The sequence below is a fragment of the Lagopus muta genome, chromosome 1 (assembly GCF_023343835.1).
Source record: "Lagopus muta isolate bLagMut1 chromosome 1, bLagMut1 primary, whole genome shotgun sequence".
In the NCBI taxonomy this organism is placed as follows: Eukaryota; Metazoa; Chordata; class Aves; order Galliformes; family Phasianidae; genus Lagopus; species Lagopus muta.
The window spans coordinates 108,009,723-108,032,572 of NC_064433.1; the positions used below are offsets into that span (position 1 = coordinate 108,009,723).

General features: G+C 44.1%; 1 protein-coding gene across 1 annotated transcript in view; it reads left to right on the top strand.

Moving 5' to 3' along the window:
* Nucleotides 1–2,778: 2,778 nt before the first annotated feature.
* BACE2 (beta-secretase 2) overlaps nt 2,779–22,850 on the top strand; it is a 56,937-nt gene continuing 36,865 nt past the window's right edge. The window contains exon 1 of the mRNA XM_048966905.1: nt 2,779–3,170. Within this exon, the coding sequence (XP_048822862.1) occupies nt 2,859–3,170 (312 nt within the window). The 5' untranslated portion in view covers nt 2,779–2,858. The remainder of the gene's footprint in view (nt 3,171–22,850) is intronic.

A 22,850-nucleotide genomic window follows, 5' to 3' on the forward strand; every position in this document is an offset into this window, starting at 1 on the left:
GGAGCCCCGACACCCTTTATTTGCATCTGTTTCCAGCATTTCATTTGTTTTGTATATGTGGTACATTTTGTGAATGTGGATGCATTGCATGCAGATGATTTCTTCTCCAAGCAACTGTTTGTGTAGTCAGGCTCAGTTCTCTGGAAGTTTATAATGTCTTCTCCCGAAGTAGCTGTTTACATTACTCTCATAAGATCTCTTTCTGCCATTGTTCAGACACGCACAAGGTCTGCTCACCTGCACATGGTACAGCTTGAGCCTCATCAGATTCTTCAGTAAATAAAGACGAGCACAGACAGAAATCTCACAACACACTTTTGTGTGAACATGGGTCTCACTGTGATGATGTGATGGGAGGATGGAAAGGTTATGTGTACACCACTTCACATGCAGCAGCTTTCTGATACACACGTGCAATGAGACTTGTACATAACCACAGAAAACAGGACAAAAAAAGTGTGACAAGACAAGTGTGACTTAAAGGCTATGCTATATCTTCCATACTTTGACAACTACACAGTTCTCTGGCTGGGATTGCTCTCCCCAGAAATATGGTAATGTATCTTAGCAACAGAGGCGAGGGGGGAAGGCTTACTGTACTGTAAAAGAATTCAAACAAAATGTATATAGCTGCTGACTGTTATAAATACACCCCTACCACTCTGAGGGGGTGTTCAGTTATACTCCTGATTGCTTTCCTTTCACAGAGGGGCACGGGCACTTCTCCAGCTCTCAGCTCACCCACAAAGAGCCTCAACCATCCTTCAGCTGCAGCGCTGACGACACAGGTTGTGCAGCACTGCCTGCCCCTGCTCAGTTCCACCCCCCCCCAAAAGCCAATACAGAACACTCAGGAGATAACCACTGTTGTGAGCCAAACTACCGCTCCCGCAGGTGTTTGGTTGCCAGCCTCCAAAGCCGCACTTCCCAGCTCCTCTGCCCCAGGCAGCTCAGGCTGCTCAAAGTAGGGCTGCAATCTTTCACCATTCTCTTGTCAGGAAAAGAGAAAGCTTCCTGCCACCTGGCAGGTGCAGAGTTTGCACAGTTACACCTATGCGTTTCCTACAAGTAAAATAATGTGAATGCAACCTTTATCCTTGCCTTCTACCCAAGTTCTCCATCAGGACAATCCTGCTGCTCAATTCCCACCTCCAGAAAATCACGGCTGAAAGCACAGCAAAGCGTTCCTCCTCCCCATGGATGCCAGGGACTGCACCCACTCTGTGCTGTGATGTGCGAGAAGCACTGAAATGATCTAAGGGAGTGGTTACAAAGTGAGGGGAAGGGCTCGAGGATTTGAATGACAAGCCAAGGTGCTGAATACATCAATGAAAAAAAGTGAAAGCACCTCTTTTCCTTCGGCGAGAGCAGGTGGGCTTCAATTTTCTTTCAGAGTATTGTCCCCAAGCAACTCTGGCAATACCTATGAGCAACAGCCTCACCTAAGCAACCTTCCAGCAAAGAGTTTGCTCAGGCTTCCTGGGAACGAGAACAGACATTGCTCGCCTCAAAGGAGACTTTACTCAATAGCTGTGAAACACCTGGAAATCCTTTGGAGGATTCTTGCCCCTCAGGAACTCCTGCTGCTTGCTATAGCAGATCTTCATGCATGCAATATGGAGTGGGTATATACTCAAGGATAAAACAGGTGGCTGCTGAGGGTTTGCTAAGGACAGCACGTCAAAGAATCAGAGAAAATCCCATATTGGAAAGGACCCACAAAGATCACCAAATCCAAATCCTGAAATCCAAACCCTATGTCTGTGAGTTCTGTCCAAACACTTCCTGAACTCTGGCACTGAAGGCCCATGCCCACAGCCCCGTGCAGTCCATTCCATGCCCACCGCCCCCTGGTGCAGACCCTTTCCCTAATCCCTCCACCCGTCCCCTTCATGCTCCATGCCGTTCCCTCGGGCCCTGTCGCTGTCACACAGAGCAGAGCTCAGCGCTGCCCCTCCGCTCCCTGTGAGGAGCTGCAGCCGCCATCAGGCCTCCCCTCAGCTCCTCTGCTCTGCGCTGAGCACAGCGAGGGTTCTCAGCTGCTCCTTACACACCTTGCCTCTTCACCAACTTCATAGCCCTTCTTCGGACATTATCTAATAGCTGTATGTCCTTTTTGCACTGCGGCACTCCGAGGTACACCTGGCTGAGGCTGGGCAGGCATCACTTATTTCCGGCAGAGAAGGTGGGGCAGCTGAGGGGTGCAGAGACCAAAAAAGCACGAGTGAATCGGCTTAGATTGGCTTAATGCCACATCTAAAGGCTTCTGCAGCACCCAGCCTCACAGTGCCATTACTCCAGAGACGCAGAGGCTAATTTCATCCTAAGTGTTCTCATCCTCTGAAAGGCCACACTCGACTGCTGTTATTAATTCCGTGCATGATGAAGACATTTAGAGCCTCGCAGCCTTTTTAATAAGCGGACGCCAGTCATGCCCCGCTCTTATGACAACACGCCGTTAATGCAGCAGATGAATTTCCACACACACACGGACAGGACACGCGGTCACAGAGAGATGGCGACGGCGCGGCCCGGCGGGGCGGCGATGCCGATCCCACCGCCCCCGCTGCCGTCCTTTCGGGGCTCTCGGAAAGTTTCCTCCCCGCCGGACACACCGCGCCGACACAACTTTCTCCGCCGCCGCGGGGAGGAGCGCAACTTGTCCGGCCGAGCGCGGGCATCGGGGCCGTACGGAGGGAACGAGGAGGAGCTCGGCGCGGGGGGAGGGGGGAGATGGAGCCGGGGCGTGGGGAAGCCGCTCCCGCCTTCCTCCTCCTCCTCCTCCTCCTCCTCCAGCCCGGCAGCCAGGCGGCCGCTGCCTCCCGCCCGAGCCGCCGCAGCCGGGACGTGCCGCCGGGATGGCCGCTCCGGCGGCTCCCAGCCTCCTCCTGCTGCTGGCCGGCGCCGCGGGGCTCAGCCGGGCCTTTTTCTCGCTGCCGCTCCGCGTGTCCCAGCCCGCCGCTCCCCGCGCCTCGTCGGCCGCCCCGCTGCCGCTGAGACCGGGGAGCGCCGGAGGAGGGCAGCGGGACGCCCAGGACGAGGTGGGCGGCCTGGCCTTGGCCTCCGACCCCGCGGGCAGCCTCAACTTTTTGGCCATGGTGGAGAATCTGCAGGGAGACTCCGGCAGAGGATACTACCTGGAGATGCTGATCGGGACCCCGCCGCAGGCGGTAGGAGAGAGGCGGGGGGCAGCGGGGAGCGATATGGGGGAGAGCAAGCATCTCGGCAGCCGGGCTCCGCCGGGCTCGCTCCAACGCAACTTTGTCTCAATGCCGGGCACGGCGCAACTTTGCAGCCGAGCCCGGAGGGTCCGCTCAGAATCCCCCGCTGAATTGCGCCCCACCACCGCTTCAGGAGAGCCGCCGCGGCGTGCGGGGATCGGAGGGAGCCCGAAGTTTCCTCGCGCCCTCCTTCCCCTCCCCGCCCCGCAGCGCCCGAAGTTTTCTCGCGGCCGCGTCACGAGACGGCCGGGCTGCGGAGGGGCTGGAGGATGACTGTCAGCTGAGAGGGGCCGTTTCCTGGCAGCCCGCGGGGCTTCCACCCTTCCCCCCCTTCACCGACCCGGAGCTTGCTCTCTGAGGCCGAGCCCTGGCGTTCCCCGTGTACACAAAAATCTCTGTTCTTTGGCTGTTCTCTGTAGCCAGGAGGCAGGGAATGCCAGAACGCCCAGCCTGCAGAGAATGTGTAGATAGCACGTTTTTGGGGGCTTCTGTGGGATTTTTGTTACACCTGGATGTAACTGTAATTGAAGTGTTTGATAGCGAGCTTGATATTTAGGAATGAGTCTCTTGTTTTACAATCAATAAATGGGGTTAAGAAGGAGCTAACCAGGTCTGAGGTACCCACGTGTGGCCTGTTAGCCACAGAGGACAGAAATAATCACTCTTCCACAGTGTATGCTGTGTTTTTTATGAGCTCTGAGAGTGTGGCATTGCATGGTCTTCATTCCTCGGAGGGATGTTCAATATTGTTTTCCGCCAGCATCAAGATATCAGGTTGAATTGGACTAATAATCCAATTCTGTGTGTCTTAAATTAAAAAATAATTTTAGGCAGAAAGGGTGAATGCAAAAGATGTCATCTTGCATGTCTAGGGGGATCTTGAAAGGGAAAGAAATGGAAAAGGAAAAATGTGACAGGTTCTTGATAATGTAACTAGAGGTCTGCCCTCAGTATGCTTGGAGACTTCACTTACACTAACAGCCAAGTATTACTTGCACTGCATGCCATGCAAACGTGCCTTGCTGATTTTTCCACCTGGAAAAAACTCCAGTGGCAAAGCTTTCATCATTTTGAACCAAGTTCTGAGTTCTTTCAAGGTTAATTATTTAAAGGATCTCTCCTGGTGGCTAACACATAATAAGTTGTATTCATGTGAGCAGGCCCACCATGGTTGCCGTAACGTTATAAATGCGCTTCCAGAATGTCAGACCCCAGGATGTAGTGATGGAGCAGAGTGCAGTTAAAATGTATTTGCTACTTTGGGTAAGAATTTGTTATCTTGTTCCCTACCTGAAAGTGGAAGACTTAAAGACCATGAATGTGCTTGTTGCTTTTCTGCTCTACAATGAGCAATAGATCTGCTGCAGTACACTTCCACTTGCGTCTCTCACAGTGCTGGCACTGAAAGCAAGTGTCTTGGTACTGCCAAGTGCTGGGATCACGTCAAACTCCATGGGCAGGCAGTTGCTGGAGTCACAGGGGACCGTGATTGGGTAGGAAAGGAGAGATGTCTTAGGCTAATTTAAAGGTTCCTCCCAGCCTGACTTTGCCACACATGGCAAGCTAGAGTGTATACCTTGAACACCTCCCTTCTATGACCCCCTGACATGGGACTTTCCCAAAGCTAATTCCCTTCCTCATTCAGTCCCCTTCTGAGCCAAGACACACATGGCACCGCTGTTCCAATGCTTTGCCATGGATGAAGAGGAATCCTGCCAGTGAGGAAGAGCTGTGGAGAAAAGAGCAGAATGACCAGGGAGCAAGGCTGCTGCTCTGCACAGCATCTTAGTGAGGGGGGGGAATGCAAACAAGGCAGGAGCATATCAAGACCAGATAGCAGGCTGTGAAAAAAGGCACAAGATTTAATGTTGCAGTTATAAGGCTGTTGCTAGCTTTGCGTTTAGTGTTGAAAGCCTGCTGTGCCAGTATGGGGGTAAACATTAGTTTCACAAGAGACTTTAGCATTCTTGAACTTGTATTGCTACTTAACTGCATTTGTAGAAATTTTTCTTTTCTAATTTCAGTTCTTGGAAGGAAGCTGCTATGAAAGAACTTATATTTTCAGGTCATTTAAGGCACACAATTTGGCTTTCGTTCCAAGTCTGATTTGTCATACAGCAGATAAACAGAACAGAACTGAGCTTCACAATGGCAGTTCTGAAATACTTGTTCTGCCAATATAAAAATAGAGCAGTTGTGTGAAGTCAATTTTTTTTTTTTTCAAGAGAGAAAATTTGAGTGTAGTCAGTCCAATTTTGTAAAGTATTTGCAGTGAAAGTATTTCTGACCATTTCCAATTTTACTATACATGGCAGATCTCCAGATTAGCTAGCAGATCACCAATAGTTCTCATTGCCTGCATTAATTTTCATTAATACACACACATCTCTTCTACGTCCTAATCTCTAGGATTATGTGAAAGCTGAAAAAGAAAAAAGGTTTTATATTGTTTTGCATTGAGGAGTGTGATGTATTTGTCTCTTGCATCGTGAGTGTATAGCCTCCTGTTTCTGATGGCTTATGTGCTTTACACCTGTATAGGTGCACTTTTTCCAATGCTAGATTTAAATATGAAGAGGCAAGAGTCCAATATGAACTGTGTACACTGCTCTCACTTTTTATTTCTTTAAATAATCTGATGGAATTCCTCTGCTCTGCCTTTTATTATTTTGCCCGCCTTGAGATTATAAGCACTGTGCAGAACTGAATCAAAGATCATTCAGGCATTTGTTCACTATCTTCTTTGTAGTTCTGTTGATATTAATTTTGCTACTCTTAGAAGCCTTTGACCAATGAAACAGTCAAACTCCGAAAGCACCCCATGTTCTTCACAGCTTTTTTGAAGTCCATGTGGACCATATTAAATCTTAGCAAATAGAGTACTGTTGTCTCATTCCACCTGTTATGTTAGTCTTTATTATATGAAGTAGTGGCAGTCCTGTCAGTCTTGCTGTGTTTCCAAATTGTGCTTTTGTTGAGATCATACAAATATTATACCTTCAAATTCGTTGCAGAGGGAGGCTTGGCATGCACCACTTGAAAGCTCAGAGTCCTGTAGCTATGGTTTGATTAGTGGGTATTGAAACCATGGTAGGATCTGATTTGTGCTCTGAATACGCAAACCCTTTCTCAACCCTGAAATTTAAACTTCTCATTCTAGGCACAAAGAGATTTTGTTTATTGTTCCCACTAATAGCAGTTTGTTCTGTGCAGGGGGTGAGCAAAAACCTCTCCTCTGAACTTTGCTGATGAACATGTTGGGTCCAGTGGTCTTTGCTGCAAAATGCAACCTTCAGTTTCCACATAATCAATGGGAGGTTGTCTTTCATTCAATTTATTCCAGTTATTAAAGAAAAGAAAGATATGTATTAAATATCTCAAGTGTGGCACAGACTTTTATAATTTATAGCTTGAAACTTTGAAGATGATGAACGCACACATTAGCAATTTCTGAACATGCAGCCATTCTTCCTTAATTGTTGATAGCTTTCATATTCAGGGTGAATACTGTGAGGAAAGATTCAGCTGCTCTTGTAATTTCATCACTTCAATAGTTTTGCTATGTTAAGTGATAAGTGCCTGATTTCTGCAACTGTGTCATTCCCCAAAAAGCTAAGCTTTGTTTTCTTCATTTTGTTTAAAAGGAGTTCACCTTCCTTCTAGATACAAAGAGAAAATTTGAAAATATGATCCTACCAGGTTCAAATACTAGAAGGCAAGTTCCAGCTCAAGTCTCTCATTTCTTTCCCCTTCTTTTGTTTTGTAACAGTTACGTGGATCTCAAAAATATATTTTTGAGCTTTTTATGGAAGATGAAAAATGGAATGAAGATGAGTGCTGTGACGTATTGAGTATTTTAAGGTGGCAGCACAAAATTCTGATCCCTCTGCTGGAAGTACTGTGGAGATGCAGCGTACTGCTGTTACATGATGAGTTGGGTAGATTTTTTTGTTGCTGTTGAGTACCAGCGAAATAAAAAAGACAAAGACCTGAAAGTTACAAGAGACAGGGCTGATACTCTGATATAATGTGCTGGGGTGTAATATATTTTTGGTCAAAACAAAAGTAAACAAGAATACCAGATTTTAGGTGACAAAACTGTCCCTTCCTTTACAAATCTGCATTCCAGCACCTCCTTTATACAAAATCAACCCTTCCAGGTTGACTGCATGGGAATAGTTAGAGCCGGTATTATAAAAGCAGCCCATATCATGAGTTAACGACAATGTAGTGGCCTTAGTAGAACATGGCACAGGGAGTACTTTGTAGCAAGGCTTTGCCTTGGTTTGTTTTGAGAGGTTCATCATGGCCTGTAATGTCTATGTGCAGTGTCACTGAATGGAAGAGGCTAGTTCCTCAGGATGTCCTTAAGGACAAATTCTTTAGCAGGGTGTGCTGTGACAGGACAAGAGGAAATGGTCTCAAACTTAAAAACAAGGCGAGATTTAGACTGGATATAAGGAAAGTTTTGGGTTTTTTTTCAGTAAGAGTAATGAAGCGCTGGCACAAGTTGCCCAAAGAGGCAGTGGATGCCCCATCTCTGGAGACACTCACGGTCAGGCTGGACAAGGCTCTGAGCTACCTGATGTAGCTGTAGGTGTCCTCGTTCATTGCAGGGGAGTTAGACCAGATGGCCTTTAAAGGACTCTTCCAGCTAAAATGATTCTATGTGCCAGCACAGATAGGTTGGATTAGAGCCCCACCTGCTTTTCGCAGGACGCTTTACTGAAAGGCGCTTAACTTCAGAGCAGTGCTAGACTATGTTATCCAGTGTCCCTGGTCATAGCAAACACAGTTGCTGTTCCTGGGCAGTTGGGGCAGAAGGGTGGCTGTGAAGATCAGTGACATGGCAGAAGGTGGCAGGTTCATACTTTTTACTGCCCCAAGCGTTTATTTCATCCCCTACCAAGGCAAAAGCATTAAGTTAAATTTAGAAAGAATAAACTAGAATGTGTACAAAGAACAATGTTGCCTATTATGAAGGAGTGAAGCAGTTGGGATTTGGAGCAGGAGTGATAAAAAATAAAATAAATAAATAAAAGAAGGAAAAAAGCCAGGGGACAAAAGAAAACCCATGTGGAATTTGGGATTATTAAGGGAGGAATATATATATATGTATTTTAAGCTCTAACCAGAGGTTTCTGAGCTCCAGGGATATTATCTGGCAAGATCAATTTAAAGATGACTGTACTTTGCAGTGGTGTTTAATTTTTTAAAGGAAACTCATGACTTTGACTCTTTGTGAACGTTAACTGCTCTGTTTGGTATCCGTGTTTCATTATCTTAGAAAATGTCTCAGTTATTGTAGGTGAAGTTGTGACCCAAAATGTTATCTGGTTGTTGTCAAGTATAAGTACATTTGAAAAAGGAAACTGAGATAGTTACATAGCCTGGCATATATGCTTCCCCAGTCTGAATCAAACGTTCTTCTCTCCCTTTTCTAACTTGTAGTAAAATATAGAATTGATCAGAATTTATGTTAATAAGTGAAGGAACTTGTTGCTTTAACTTATGTTCAAATTAGGACTTGAAATCAGGTTTTCAAAGTAAAAGAGGTAGTATTGAGCTGCCTGAGAAAAAGGAATTTTTTTTCCCTACCATTGATGGAACTGTCGTACATCCTACTACTTTTTAGCCTCATTTTGCTATGTAAATGTGAGCTTGTGAAGCAAATGGTATGCATATTGTACAGATACCAGACTGCTGTAGAAATAAAGAGTTTTAAATTTGAATCTGTATCTGTTAGCTCAGCATCCTTCAAAGCACTTAAATAGCCCAGGACTAAAATCTATTTTATCTGTGGCATTTTGCACATGAAACCTCTAGTTTTAAAATTATACGTTAGCTGAATATGTCTCCTTTTTTTTTCTGTGCATGTTTACATCACAGACACTCATGAGAGGAAACTTTGGCTAGTTGGACCTCTCACTGCTACTTTATGAGGAGTATTGTGGGACTGATTCATTACTTTTTTTATAAGAGAGCTCCTCGAATAGGTAAAGCCTGTGGAATACAGTGGAGAGGGAATCTGAGGAAAATAAGTGAGCTGGAAAAAATCTTAAACAAGTGAAAATTAGAATTCATGGAATGCAATTAATGTGTCATAATTAAGAGGCTCTTGAAGAGAATCTGTGAAGACAGTAATTGCACTCTACAATCCTGTTACTGCTTACTAGTAATTTTAAATCATGAAAAGTAAATTACTTGTGGATTTTTGTCGTCTTTGCACAGCTTGTGTGTACTAAAATTAGTTGGCTTTATGTTTGGTGTATTTTTGCACCTAGTTACTAGCAAAAACTGCTGTTAAGTTATGCTACATGCATTCAGAGAAAGTGTCTCGAAGTCATTGATAGTCCAGTTTTAATTTAAAGAGGAAGGTTATTAATGCTGCAGTAACACTTGGGAAGCTCCTGCTTAAAGACACCCATTGATTCCTAGGGATCTATAACTGCTTTGCCAGCACTGCTTTTTCCCATTAGGATTTTCTTTTTGGAAGAAAAAGCCAACTCAGGAGCCAAGAGTAACCTTTGCACTTGAGGGCCGGAACATAAACCTTTTCTCAGGAAAGGCCAACTCCTGCCATTTGACAGGGAGAAAGTAATCAGGCTGTTTTGGCAGCTCTCTCTTAGGTAATTCCTTCTGATATTTGTTTGTGGATCTGCCTTGTGAGCGGGCTGCAGGCAGTGCCTCAGGGCCTGCTGTGCAGTGAAGCCTACCTTCAGCACTGCAGCAAGGCCAAGTGAGAAGGTTTTCTTCCCACCTAGGCTCTTCTTTCTTGTTCTGCTGCCACACCATACCTCACTTTGCCTCTTGCTTCATGCCAGAAGGTCAGCCTATGGGCTATATGGGGCTTTTAAGGAAACAAAAAGGTTACCTAGAAGGCAGTCGTATGGAAGGGTGGCTCCAGTCTCCCTCTGTTCCCTAAAGTCTTTTTATGTGGTATTAGAAAAGAAAAACGCACAGTTCAACTGCAGATTTGTTTTTCTAGATTGCAACTTCGACTGTGAAATCTTGAGGGGGAGGTTTTTATTCCTCTCTCTCTTTTTTTTTCCTACTTCATTAGAATCATAACTTCGAAAATTCAACAATTATCAGCCTGCTCACGTGGGATCTCTGTCAGCCTTTGCAACATAAAATATTGGTAGTTGTAACATCTTTTCAAGACAGAGCACGCTGTACCGTTTTGGAAGTTATTTAGTGCAGTGTTATCAGGCTGCTTGAGCACAGTATGGAAAGCCCCGTGTTTTCCTTCGTGGAAGGTGCTAGGTGTCTGCCGCAAGTGAGAGGGAGTTGGGACATGTCAGAAACTGATTCATCAGTCCTGCTGATGTTTTCCTGTGACTAAAGAGATTTTTATTTATTAATTCATTCATTTTTCTTCTCCCACATTCTAAGGTGGCAGATATGACAGAGTAGTCCAAAGGTGGTCACACTCTGAAAAAGTGTGAGAAATGCTGTAGCAAGGTAACATCTGATGAAGTCACACTGCTTCAGTTTATCTGTCACAGAATAATCTTCTCATTACTTCACAAATGCATAGTCCTTCAGGGAATAACGCAAAACATTTCACACGATCCAGAGTGCCAGTTTTTTGCATTTGGACTGCTGAAATAAATAATGTATGGAAAACAAAATCAGAAAGTTTCTCAGCAGCCTTCGTTATAAATGCTGGAGCGTGTTACATATTTCAGCTAAAGTTAACTTTCATTAGCACTCTGTTTATTGTTTAAGCTAGCCTTGTCTTGGCAAATGATCAAATACCAATAATACCATCTACATTTTTATTTGGATTTAGGAACTTTGTTCACTTCAGGTATGCCCTACAGTGTTTTCCATTTATTAGTCATACTTTCAGTGCTCTACTGGTCTGAGCACCCCAAGCTTCAGCACGAGCAGCAGAGTGACTGCATGCTGCAAAGCTTTGAGAGAGCCATTCCAGGCAGGACATGACATTTAGAAACCCTGGGCAACTGTGGTTCCTGAGGTACCATCATCACACAGTGGATATTAGCCCCTGGCTGAAGCAGAGCATAGTTTACTCCTTCATACAGGTTGATATTTGGAAGGGTAGCAGGAACCTCTCTATGTGAAGCAGCCTTTGTAAGCCTGAGAGAATAAAAAGTATTTTAACTTCCTGCCCTAAAAACTCAGCCTGGTATCTGAAAATAAAGCTGTGTTCCTGCATGCCTCTGTGTTCTCCTGTGTAATAAAGATTTTTATAGTAGAACTTAGTTAACAGTTGTAACGATGTATGAGCCACAGGCAAAGCTAGTTCATTTCCCAGAGCTGCTGCCTCCACAGAATTAGCCAGAGTAAAGAGAGTAAAGTGTGCATGTTTGAGAAGGAGAGAGAGAAATAAATGAGACCAGGAGCAAGGGGAGTAATACTGCTGTTTTATTATTATTTTTTTCAAAATAAAAAATCATATCTTATTTCACTTGAAAATCACGTCTGCTTTTCAAATTGCCCTTCTGAATTTTTAAGTTATAGTGTTAGAATAAATATGAATAAAAATATCGTAATCATTTTTAATAAATCAAACTTTGTTGTGACATGACTTATAAGCTTTTTCTTTTATTTTATTTTCAATCAAACAGTCCTTCCCAGTCTTATGAGTTGGAAAGCTGCTTTTTGTGTACGCCTTTGAACTCCACTGTATGATTCCAGTAAATACCCATGATAACAATCAAATTCTGCTCATGATAATACCCTAAATAGGTCAGGTGGAATGGGGAGCAGAAGACTACCATTACTTGCATTCCCTGTAATAATTACCAGGGTAGTAAAAACAATAGAGTTGAGTCACCTTGTTTGTGCTCAGAGACCTGGAGCTGCATGTGTACATTCCCCGGGCTACTTGCATACATTCCCATGGCTGATCAAGGCAGCACAGAGCAGTGGTCAGCAGTTTGACCCAATAGCTTTCTCCAGAGATGTGGCACAGCTTTTGTAGTAGTGAATGCAGTCTGAATAGCCAAATTGCAGTCCTTCTGTTTGTTGCAGCTGGACCTGGTGTGATGTCTTCCCTCTCTTCTTCTTGACAGCAGCAGATGATCCAGTCCTGTCCCTTGTCATTGATATAGCAACAACCCAGTGGCTGTGTAAAATTAAGTGATGGTGGTTATCTCTCTAGGCGGAAACATCCCTACCTGGCCATACTGTTGAAGTTTTCCTAGGCTGAACAAAATGGAGCAGTGTTGGAAGTCCCATCCTGAGGAACAAGTTGTGACATTTTTATAGCGTAGGTTATGACTTGAAATATAGGGAGCTGCATAGTGAGTGTTTCCAGGAGGGTGCTCATGTATGGATCTCCCTGTGTCCCATGATCCTGGCTAATTCAGGAATGCCAGTGCGTGACCACGGGCTAGCCTAGTTTTCTGGCCTTCAGAAGGCAGAGGCTGCTTTCACAACCGTAAACTCCACAAGAGTAGTGAGGTGGGCATTCTTGTGTAGTCGTGTCCATTGGTTTTAGTGTTTTGGAAAGATATATTTCACTGTTATGGTGTGAAGATGAAGATTGCTTTAAGAAAAATGATGCTTATCTGCTATGATTTTGTTACAGTGTTTTAGGGGAATGGGTGGAATATACTGTATAGGCATTCAGTGTCCTGCTCTATGAAAAGCGTAGAAAAGATATGAGTGAGACCTTTCTGTAGGAGTCCTTAGGTACAGCTGGAAGAACGTTACAGTGAGCGGCTATACTGTGTGAGTACAGCACCTGGGTGAGGGCAGCCTGCTCGGGGAGAACAACTCAGCCTGATGTGTCTGGCTTGTCCTTCCTTCACCTTTCCTTGTGCAGCTCTTCAGGCTTTGAAAAACCTTTACTAACAAACACCCGTCTCTGAAACTAACGTCTTGACAGGGAGAAAAAAAACCTGAAGAGAGTCGTGTAGCTACAGGAATGAACTGACAGGGGGAGGAGAGGGAAAAGGGCTTTTGAGATCAGGTCGAGCATGCAGCATTCTTAAAAGATGGATTTTTCTCACTACCATCCTGCAAATGTAGAAGTATGGAAGCGAGACAGAGGCTCTACTCTTAGGCTGCTGCTGGCTCTGCCTGCTACTGAAAGATATTGTCTTTGACAAAAGGAAGACTTAAAGCAATATTTTTGAGGCGAGAGATACCTCCTAGTCTATACTCAGGAGTGTTAGGAATGGATTTCATAAGGTGTGTTGAAGTTTGAAATGTGACCTTTGATTAGTTATAATACTTCCAGCTGTCACAGTAAACATGGGCAGTGACTCATGGTGTAGAAGCTTGTATGTGCGGCATGAGGAAGGTCAGATTAGCTGGGGCAGGCTTTCAGTTTATTTGGTGTAGCTTGGCTCTGCGTAAATGTGTAAAACTTTCGATCTTACAGATGCTGCAGTGGGAGGTGGGTTTCTTTAGAGTATAGGACTTCTGAAGGTAGGCAGAAAAAAGAAATACGAATGCAATTTCTTTTTTCAGACAGCAGTTTCTCTGATTCTAATGAACAATAGAAGTAAAGAAAAGGATGGACTGACAAAATAAATTGGAAGCTAATTTTGTAGAGCAGAAAGCCTAGGAAAATTGAAATTCTAAACTGTATGCAGCTTCTGACTATAATAATTCACTGCATATAATACATTAACGTAGGCTTACTGATTTCATTTCTTTAAAAAAAAAAAGCAAAGCAAAAACCCCTTCTTCATATTCTGAAAAGTAATATATTAGCATGATGAGTTCTTTTCTCCTTTTTCTTTTTTTCTAAAACAAAACAAAATAACCCTCTGAAATGTTTGACATAGAACTGTGTTTTTTAGAAGTATCACGCTCTAAGAAATAGTGGTAGACAGAACAGACATAGCAGATGTCTAAAGTAAGACACGTGAGGTGGATGGTTTTTTGTTGGTTTTGTTTGTGTTTTTTTTTCTTTTTTCAGTGAGGTATTTGTTTTACAGGGAAAGTTTAGCTTCAGGTCAACTGAAACAATTTGATAGTGTTTTTCTTTACTTCGGGAATGAATTGTGGTTAAGCACATGGATATTAGTGCGTAATGCTAAGGAGGAGCTGGCTGGGGACAGTGAAACCATTTGTGGCTGGGGGTGTTCCTGTATTTTGAAACAGCTGCGCAGTCCTTCCCAAATCTCTACTGCCCTCCTGTTTACTAAAGAGCTATAAGCTCTTTCCTCTTTCCTTTCCCTGGGTCTCTGTTCAGCACATGTTCAGCACATACAGCCCCATGAACTCATAGCTATACCATATGGCTGGCCTTTGCTCCACAGAGCTCAGAATCCTGCCCAGTAGGGCCCAGCAAGCCTGCTCTGCTGTAACTACCCTTAGTGGTTTCAAAGCAGGAATGAGGTTCAGGTTCAGAAGGTGACTGAAATCTGTCATGGCATTCACAAGCTGCTGATTGAAACAGTCTTCAGGCGTTTCTTCTGTTTCTTGTTAGCTGTCGGATTATTGAATTAATAGCTGTCTCTCCAACACCTTGACTCTGTGTTCACTGGGGAAGGAGTGAGCTATGGATGGGATGCTCACTAATTCAGATGTGGCACAAAGCTCAGATGCCCATTTCTCTAAACCAAGGCTGAATGGGCACTGGGATGCCTAGTGAGCCTTGCAGTGAGACAGGAGTGTTAGTCTCAATGGTACTCAGTCTATACTTCTCTTTTCTCTCAGTGCTGTACTGTAATTAGTGGAAAATTGATGAATTTAATTCCTGTACACCTACTAACAGGTAGAAACTTGCTTTTGGTCTAATGTGGGCTGTCTGCATACTTCATATGTAAATGCCTGATGTTTTCTGCTTTCATTCTTACATTTCGGGATATGTTTATGTTTTGTTGTGGCATTGTGTTGTTTTTTTTTAATCTTACACTTATTTAATCATGTCATAATCTTTGAATTCACAAACATCCTTAGTATAAATATAGAAAATATATGTTTTTTCCTCACTGAAATTTGTAAGGACATCAGACTGTTCTTAGTAACAACTAATTGTCAACTTCACATTACAAGTGAAAGATGATGCAGTGCTGCCTACAGTGGGAAAGGCTGGAGATGGTGCAATAAGCTTACATTCTGTTAAAAGACAATCACAGTTTTCCACAATCTTGCACAGTTCAAGCCTTCCCAGTGTTGGAAGGTATCCCTAGACCTATAGATGATTTTTATTAATGAAAGTCTTCTGAGTTGTCCAGATTTTCCTTAAAACACAATATCTAGAACATGGCATGACTTCAGTTGAGGTATAGCTGTTTTGACGAATGAGGGAATTGTTTTGCACACATTTTTGTCAGCTATTCGGTGTCCAAGTCAGTGATACAGGAGAGGATCTTCTATCTGGAAGAAAAGAGGGGAAAAAAGGTCAATCTTTTCTGAAAAGGCAGTGAGACAAAATTGCTACGATTCACACAGCACTAAGATAAACAAGTAATTGCTCATGTTCAACAGCGAAGCATGTTCATATAACATGAATAGGATGGATGTGTTGTATGATGAATCTAGACACAGCAAATAAATTCCAGCTTGAAAAATAAGATACCACATGAGACAGTGTGTGCAGGAAGAATGTTAATGTTGAGGAAACTGAAGGAAATGGTGGAAAGGAGGGCGCAGAAATGAAGAATAGATATTTTCCTTTGTTACCAGGATTGATTGGCTTTTTTTTTTTTTTCTTTAAACCATAATAGCCTTCCCTTATTGTCAAAACGATAATATATATAAAGCACTTCCTGTAATATTTCTCTTCAAAATGACTATTCATCAGTCCCAGAGTCAGATGTTCATATTTCAAGTCACAATTTAGTTTAGCAAGTTTATACTTCAGAGTAATCAGTCATCTTTAACATTTGTGTTTTTAATACAAATCTCAACTACAGAAGCACACAGCTCTCTTAAACAGGGAAAGATTGGCTAATCCTGATAGTACTTTTCATCTTCTGGCAAAGAAAGAAATTATTACATTTCCAAGGAGAAAAAAAGGATTTTTCCCGACCCAGCAATTCAGATCATGAAAAGATTTGGGGCAGGAGACTCTGTCTTCTGTCAGCCCAATGCAGGTGTGATGGTAGCTAGTGATAGAAAAGTGTCTTGGAAGACAGGTGGTGGTAGAGTTAAGGTAAAGGTTATATAAATATGGGATCACATCTCAGGTCCTGACAATATTTGGGTATGTGATGGGGGGAAATGACAGCAAATGCTGAACAAGTTCTGGTGGACTTGATCTATGGCAGCTCTGAAGAGCCTCCATTTACAATTTGTTCTCCAGCTTATTTCATAACCTACAAACAGACCACAGTTTTTCTGACAGACTTCTGCTCTCACCAGAGCAGGAATTGTCTTTAGTAATATGCTTGACTGTCTGGTTTGGCCACCTTTTCATGGTTCTATAGTTCACTTCCTCCTGTGTCCCAAAGCGTGACGTTGCAGCAAAACATGGGCACCACCTGCTTAACAAACTTGATTAGAAAATCCATAATTGCATTGCCAGTTTGATTTCTTGCACCATCTCTCTTATCTCAGCTGGGCAGTTAAACCTTTCTAGAGGAGAAGTAGCAAAGAATTTGTCTGTTGACTCCTGTGAGTTGGCTTTCCTCAGAGCAGCACTTGGAAATTCTCCTCCTGGATCCAACATAATTTGTGGGCTTCCCACTTCCTCATTCTCCACAAAGGTGAGCTGTGATAAGGTCCAAGGCACAGAGTTGGGTAGGGAATTTCTCCAGTGTCACCAGTGGTATGCAACAGTCAGTCAAACAGCTGAGTAAAATTCTGTATTTCTCTGCTCAGCCCTGGTGAGGCCACACCTGGAGTGCTGGGTCCCCAGTACAAGAAAGGCATGGACATATTGGAGAGAGCCCAACAGAGTGCCACCAAGATGAAGAAGAGACTGGAGAACCTCTCCTGTGAGGAGAAGCTGAGAGCTGGTGCTGCTCAGCCTGGAGATGAGGAGGCTCAGGGAGGTCTCATCAATGTGTGTAAATACCTGAAGGGTAAGTGCAAAGAGCCCAGTGCTAGGACAACTGGGAATGGGCACAAACTAGGACATGGGAAGTTCCATCTGACTGTCAGGAAGCACTTCTTCACTGTGTGGATGATGGAGGACTGACTCAGGTTGCCCTGAGAGGATCTAGATTCTCCTTAGGTATATTCAAAACCTGTCTGGACTTGGACATGGGCAATCTGCTGTAGTTGGCCCTGCTTGAGTAGGGGGTTGGATCGGGTGATTTCCAGTGCTTTCTTCCCACCTCAGTCTTGTGATTCTGTGAAGTGGTGCAGGGCTGCTCAAGTCTAGGGACTGCTTAATGAGCCATGAAAAATTGCAGAATCCTGTCCCTGCTCCAGTGTTCAGCAGCAGTGTGCCAGTCTTTTGTACAGACTGACAGATACACACTTTTTTGTTTCAGTCCTGTCTGTCCAGTGAAATATACATCATTCTACAAGCAGAAATTGTTCATCACAGAGGCTTTCAGGTTTATGTGCAACTTTGCAGGCCTTGTATCTAGACACACTTCCTAAGATTCCTCTAACTCATGTTTTAATTAGGTTTTATTTCTTTATCTCAAAAGGAAGAGATGAACAATCCGCATTAAAGCTTAGTCTTCTGAATTTATTAGAAAGTAGGCTGTAAGTGCTAATTCTGGATAACGCCGAAAATAGTGTATGGTAACTGTGCCTAAAAAGCCACTGTATATTGTAACATTATTAATTTGTAGAAACAAATTGCTGAAATAAGCTGACTGACAATCTATGCTGATAATTACACATAATAACTGTGGGCAAACAGAGCATATAGTTGCTAGAGTTTTCTGTTTTGTGTGATGGCTCTAAGCAATTCTTGCCAGATGGGCTGATAATGTAATTAGGAATCGTTGTGTTAAATGAGGCACTATTTAAATTGGCAACTAATTTTCCTATCTATTAACCAGCTTAAAAAAGAACTGTTACCCAAATGATTTCTAGCTGCTAATCCCATATCACTTTTTTGCACTTTTTTTAAGCACTGCCTAGGAAATTATTTTCTGTAGGGCCTAGTATGTGTGGGACAAAAGAAGAAAGAGAGGGAGTTAAGACATGTTCCAGTTTCAGGGGTTTTTGGACGGGATGGATTTCTACTAAGCCAGTGTATCATGGTATGTGGCAGCAGCTCAACGAGCCAGTAATGGGATGCTTCCAATTTAGAAGTCTCTAAATGTGGACAGAAAATGTTTTTACTTTGTGATAGCTTACTGTGCAGCATACTCCATCAAGCAGAGTAGGATTGTGAACCCTATTTTAAGCATATGTGTAGGAGAAATCATGAAAACACAGCAGGACAAGATTGTGAATGGTGTATGAACGTTAGTAGCGTGTAATGTTCACTCTTTACTGGGGAAGAGAGAAGAATAGAAAGATGGGCCCTTGGGTCAAGTAGATATCCCAGGGAAGGTATGATCATTTATAGTTCTCACTGTAGTGTCTTATGAGTCCTGCTTCACTGGATCTACTGGCTTCATAGAATAGCTCAGGTTGGAAAAGGCCTTAAAGATTATCAAGTCCATCTGCAACCTAACCATACTACCCTAACTCTAACAACCCTCTGCTAAATCACGTCCCTGAGAACCATATCTGAATGGATTTTACACACATCCAGGGATGGTGACTCAACCACCTCCCTGGGGAGCCTATTCCAGAGCTTAACAACCCTTTCTGTAAAGAAGTGTTTCCTGATATCCAACCTAAACATCCCCTGGCACAACATAGGGCCATTTCCCCTCATCTTGTCACCTGTCACCAGTGAGAAGAGACCAACCCCTCTCTCGCTGTAAGCACCTTTCAGGTATTGGAACAGAGCACTAAGGTCTCCCCTCAGCCTCCTCTTCCCCAGACTAAACAGCCCCAGTTCCTTCAGTCTCTCCTCATAGGATATATTCTCCAAGCCCTTCACAAGCCTTGTTGCCCTTCTTTGGATCTGCTCCAGTATCTCCACGTCCTTTCTGTACTGAGGTGCCCAAAACTGAACACAGTACTTGAGGTAAGGCCTCACCAGTGCTGAGTACAGAGGCAGGATGACTTCTCTAGTCCTGCTCACCACACCATTCCTGATACAAGCCAGGATGCCATTGGCCTTCTTGGCCACCTGGGCACACTGCTGGCTCAAATTCAGCTGACTGTCCATTAGTACACCGAGGTCTCTTTCCTTCAGGCAGCTTTCCAGCCACTCCTCCCCAAGCCTGTAGGGTTGCCTGGGGTTGTTGTGGCCAAAATGACCTGACACTTGGCCCTGTTGAAACTCATACAGTTAACCTTGTCCATCAATCCAGTCTATCCAGGTCCCTCTGTAGTGCCTTTCTCCCCTCTGGCAGAGGGACACCATACTGACGTTCTGCTACAGGCCTCCTGACCAAGAAGACTAAATGGATAAGGCCTTCTATAAACAGATATGAGCAACTTCAAGTTCACAAAACATGGTCCTCATGAGAGACTTCTTCCACCCCAATATTTATTGGAAGTACAACACAGCAGGGCACCAGCAATCAAAAGGTTCCTGGAATGTGTTGATAATAATTTCTTCTTCCAAGTGGTACAGGAACCCATGAGAATAGGTTCTGTGCTGCACCTTGTCCTCACCAATGAGGAGGGACTGGTGAGTAACGTGGAGCTCAAGGGCAGCCTTGACTGCAGTGACCATGAAATGGTAAATGTTAAGATCTTTAGGGTGTCAAGAGGGTACACAGCCAGCTTACAACCCTGGATTTGAGGAGAGCAGACTTGGAACTCTTTGGGGAACTTCTTGGCAGGATGACATGGGATAAAGTCCTGGGGGGAAGAGGGGCCCAAGAAAGCTGATAAGTATTCAAGGACCATCTCCTCCAAGTCGTGCATCCCAAGAAAAATGAAGGCAGGCAAGAATGTCAGGAGGCCTCTGTGGATCGACGAGGAACTCATGGACTTACTTAAGTGCAAAAAGAAAGTTTATAAGGAGCGGAAGCAAGGAACAGGTTACATGGTAGAACTACAAAGAAGTTGTCTGAGCAGCCAGGAATCAGATGAGGAAACCTAAAACCCAGATAGAATTATATCAGCCAGGGACATAAAGGGGAATGAGAAGAAATTCTACAGGTTTATCAGTAATAAAAGTAAGGCCAGGGAAGACATGGGTCCTCTCTGGAAGAAAACTGAAGACCTGACCATGAGAGAGAAAAAAAAAGCTGAGGTACTTAATGATTTTTTTTGCCTCAGTCTTCACCAGGAAGGGCTCTGGCTACACTATCCAAGATGCAGAAAGCAAAGGTAAGAACCTGGAGAAGGAAGATCTGCCTGCTGTAAGTGAAGATCAGGTTCAAGATTATCTAAAGAACCTGAAGGTGCACATGTCCATGGGACCCAATGAGATCCTTCCATGGGTTGCGAGGGAACTAGCAGTTGAAGTTGCCAAGCTGCTATCCATCATATTTGAAAGGTCATGGCAGTGTGGTGAAGTTCCCATTGACTGGAAAAGGGGAAACATAGCCCTCATTTTCAAGAAGGAAAAAAAAAGAAGATCCAGGAAACTACTATTAGTCTCATCTCTGTATCTGGCAAGATCATGGAGCAGATACTTCTGAAGGCCATGTTAAGGCACACAGAAAATAGAGTTGAGGTGATTGATGGTAACCAACATGGCTTCACCAAGGGCAAGTCATGCCTGACAAACTTGGTGGCCTTTTATAATGCAGTTATAGTGTCACTGGATAAAGAAAGAGCAACTGACGTCATCTACCTGGACTTGTGCAAAGTGTTAAACACTGTTCCACATGACATCCTCGTCACCAAATTGGGGAAAAACAGATTTGATGGACAGACCACTCACTGGATAAGGAATTGGCTGGATCTCAGAGAGTTGCGGTCACTGGTCAGTGTCCAGGTGGAGACCAGTGATGAGTGGCATCTCTTGGGGATCAGTGCCGGTACTGGTAATATTTAGCATCTTTGTAGGTGACATGGACGGTGGGGTCGAGTGCACTCTCAGCAAGTTTGCAGACAACTCCAAGCTGAGTGGTGCAATTGACACACTGGAAGAAAGGGATGCCATTCAGAGGGATCTGGACAGGCTTGAGAGGTGGGTCTGTGCCAACCTCCTGAAGTTCAACAAGGCCAAGTGCAAGATCCTGCACCTGGGTCAGGGTAACCCCAAGCACAGATTGGACAGAGGTTGGACTGAGAATGGCTTGAGAGCAGCCCTGAGGAGAAGGATTTTTGGGTGTTGATTGATGAAAGATTCCACATGAGCTGGCGATGTGCGCTTGCAGTCCAGGAGGCCAACCATATCCTGGGTTGTATCAAGAGAAGCGTAACCAGCAGCAGGTTAAGGGAGGTGATTCTGCCCCCCTACTCTGCTCTTGTGAGACCCCACATGGAGTACTGCATCCAGTTCTGAGGCTCCCAACACAAGAAGGACATGGAGCTATTGGAGTAGTCCAAAGGAGGGTCACAAAGGTGATCAGAGGGCTGGAGCACCTCCCCTATGAGGACAGCCTAAGAGACCTGGGACTCTTCCGCCTGGAGAAGGCTCTTAGGTACCTCGTAGTGGCCTTCCAGTACCTGAAGGGGGCCTACGGGAAAGCTGGGAAGGGACTTTTTATAAGGGCAGGTAGTGGCAGGACAAGGGGAAATGGTTTAAAGTGGAAGAGGGTAGATTTAGAGTAGATATTAGAAAGAAACTCTTTACTGTGAGGGTGATGAGACACTGGAACAGGTTACCCAGTGAGGTTGTGGATGCCATCTCCCTGGAAGCATTCAAGGCCAGGCTGGATGGGGGTTTGAGAAACCTGGTCTAGATGGAGGTGTCCCTGCTTAGTGTGGGGGAGGTGGAACTAGGTGACCCTAAAGGTCTCTTCAAACCCAAACCATTCTATGATTCTATGAAGAATCTACAATGTTTAATCTGAAAGTATCAGGTCTGTTAACTTGAAAATCTATACTGGGCTTTTCCACAGGCCAGTCTTTTATGGGGATGAAGATGATGGCCATGTCAGTGTGGGTTACCCAGAGAAACAACAGTGCAACAAGGTTGCATGCAAGCCCTAGGATTCCACACCTGGTAAAGACTGTGGATGCTAAACCCCCAAGGAGAACTGTTTCAAAGAAATGAGTTATGCACCTTGCAGCCCGTGGGGTTGGTTTTGTGTGTTTTTCTGAACATGACCAAAGACTTCTGACCTCAAGCTAAAACAGGAAAGAAACACTTCCCTAAGTCTGAATATAGTGTAGTTCACAACAGAGGCAAGGTTTGTCCCTACTCAGGGATAGTGAAGTCACTTTCTGAATGCACTGTGCCTTTTGCAAACTGCGCTTCTTCTCACCAGACAGTTAAATTAGACATAGATAATGCCTAGTGCTGATGATGTTGTATTAACAGCACTTGCAGTAGCAGGCAGGGCATGAGCCTGAATCAAGACAGAGGAAGCTTTGCTGAATGAAAAAAGATACCAAAGTACAACAATATTCGGCAATGGAAAACTTAAAAACAAAAAAAACCTAAAGACATAGTGATGAGTTAAATTACTGAAGCAGTTGAGTGAGTATACAGTAAGTGTTATTTGATGCTGGTACTGAATCAAGCATTGGAAAGTTTGAGAGATCCTTGAAGTATTGACAATGCAATTGACTTCCACTTGAAATGAATCATTACAACTGTGGTTT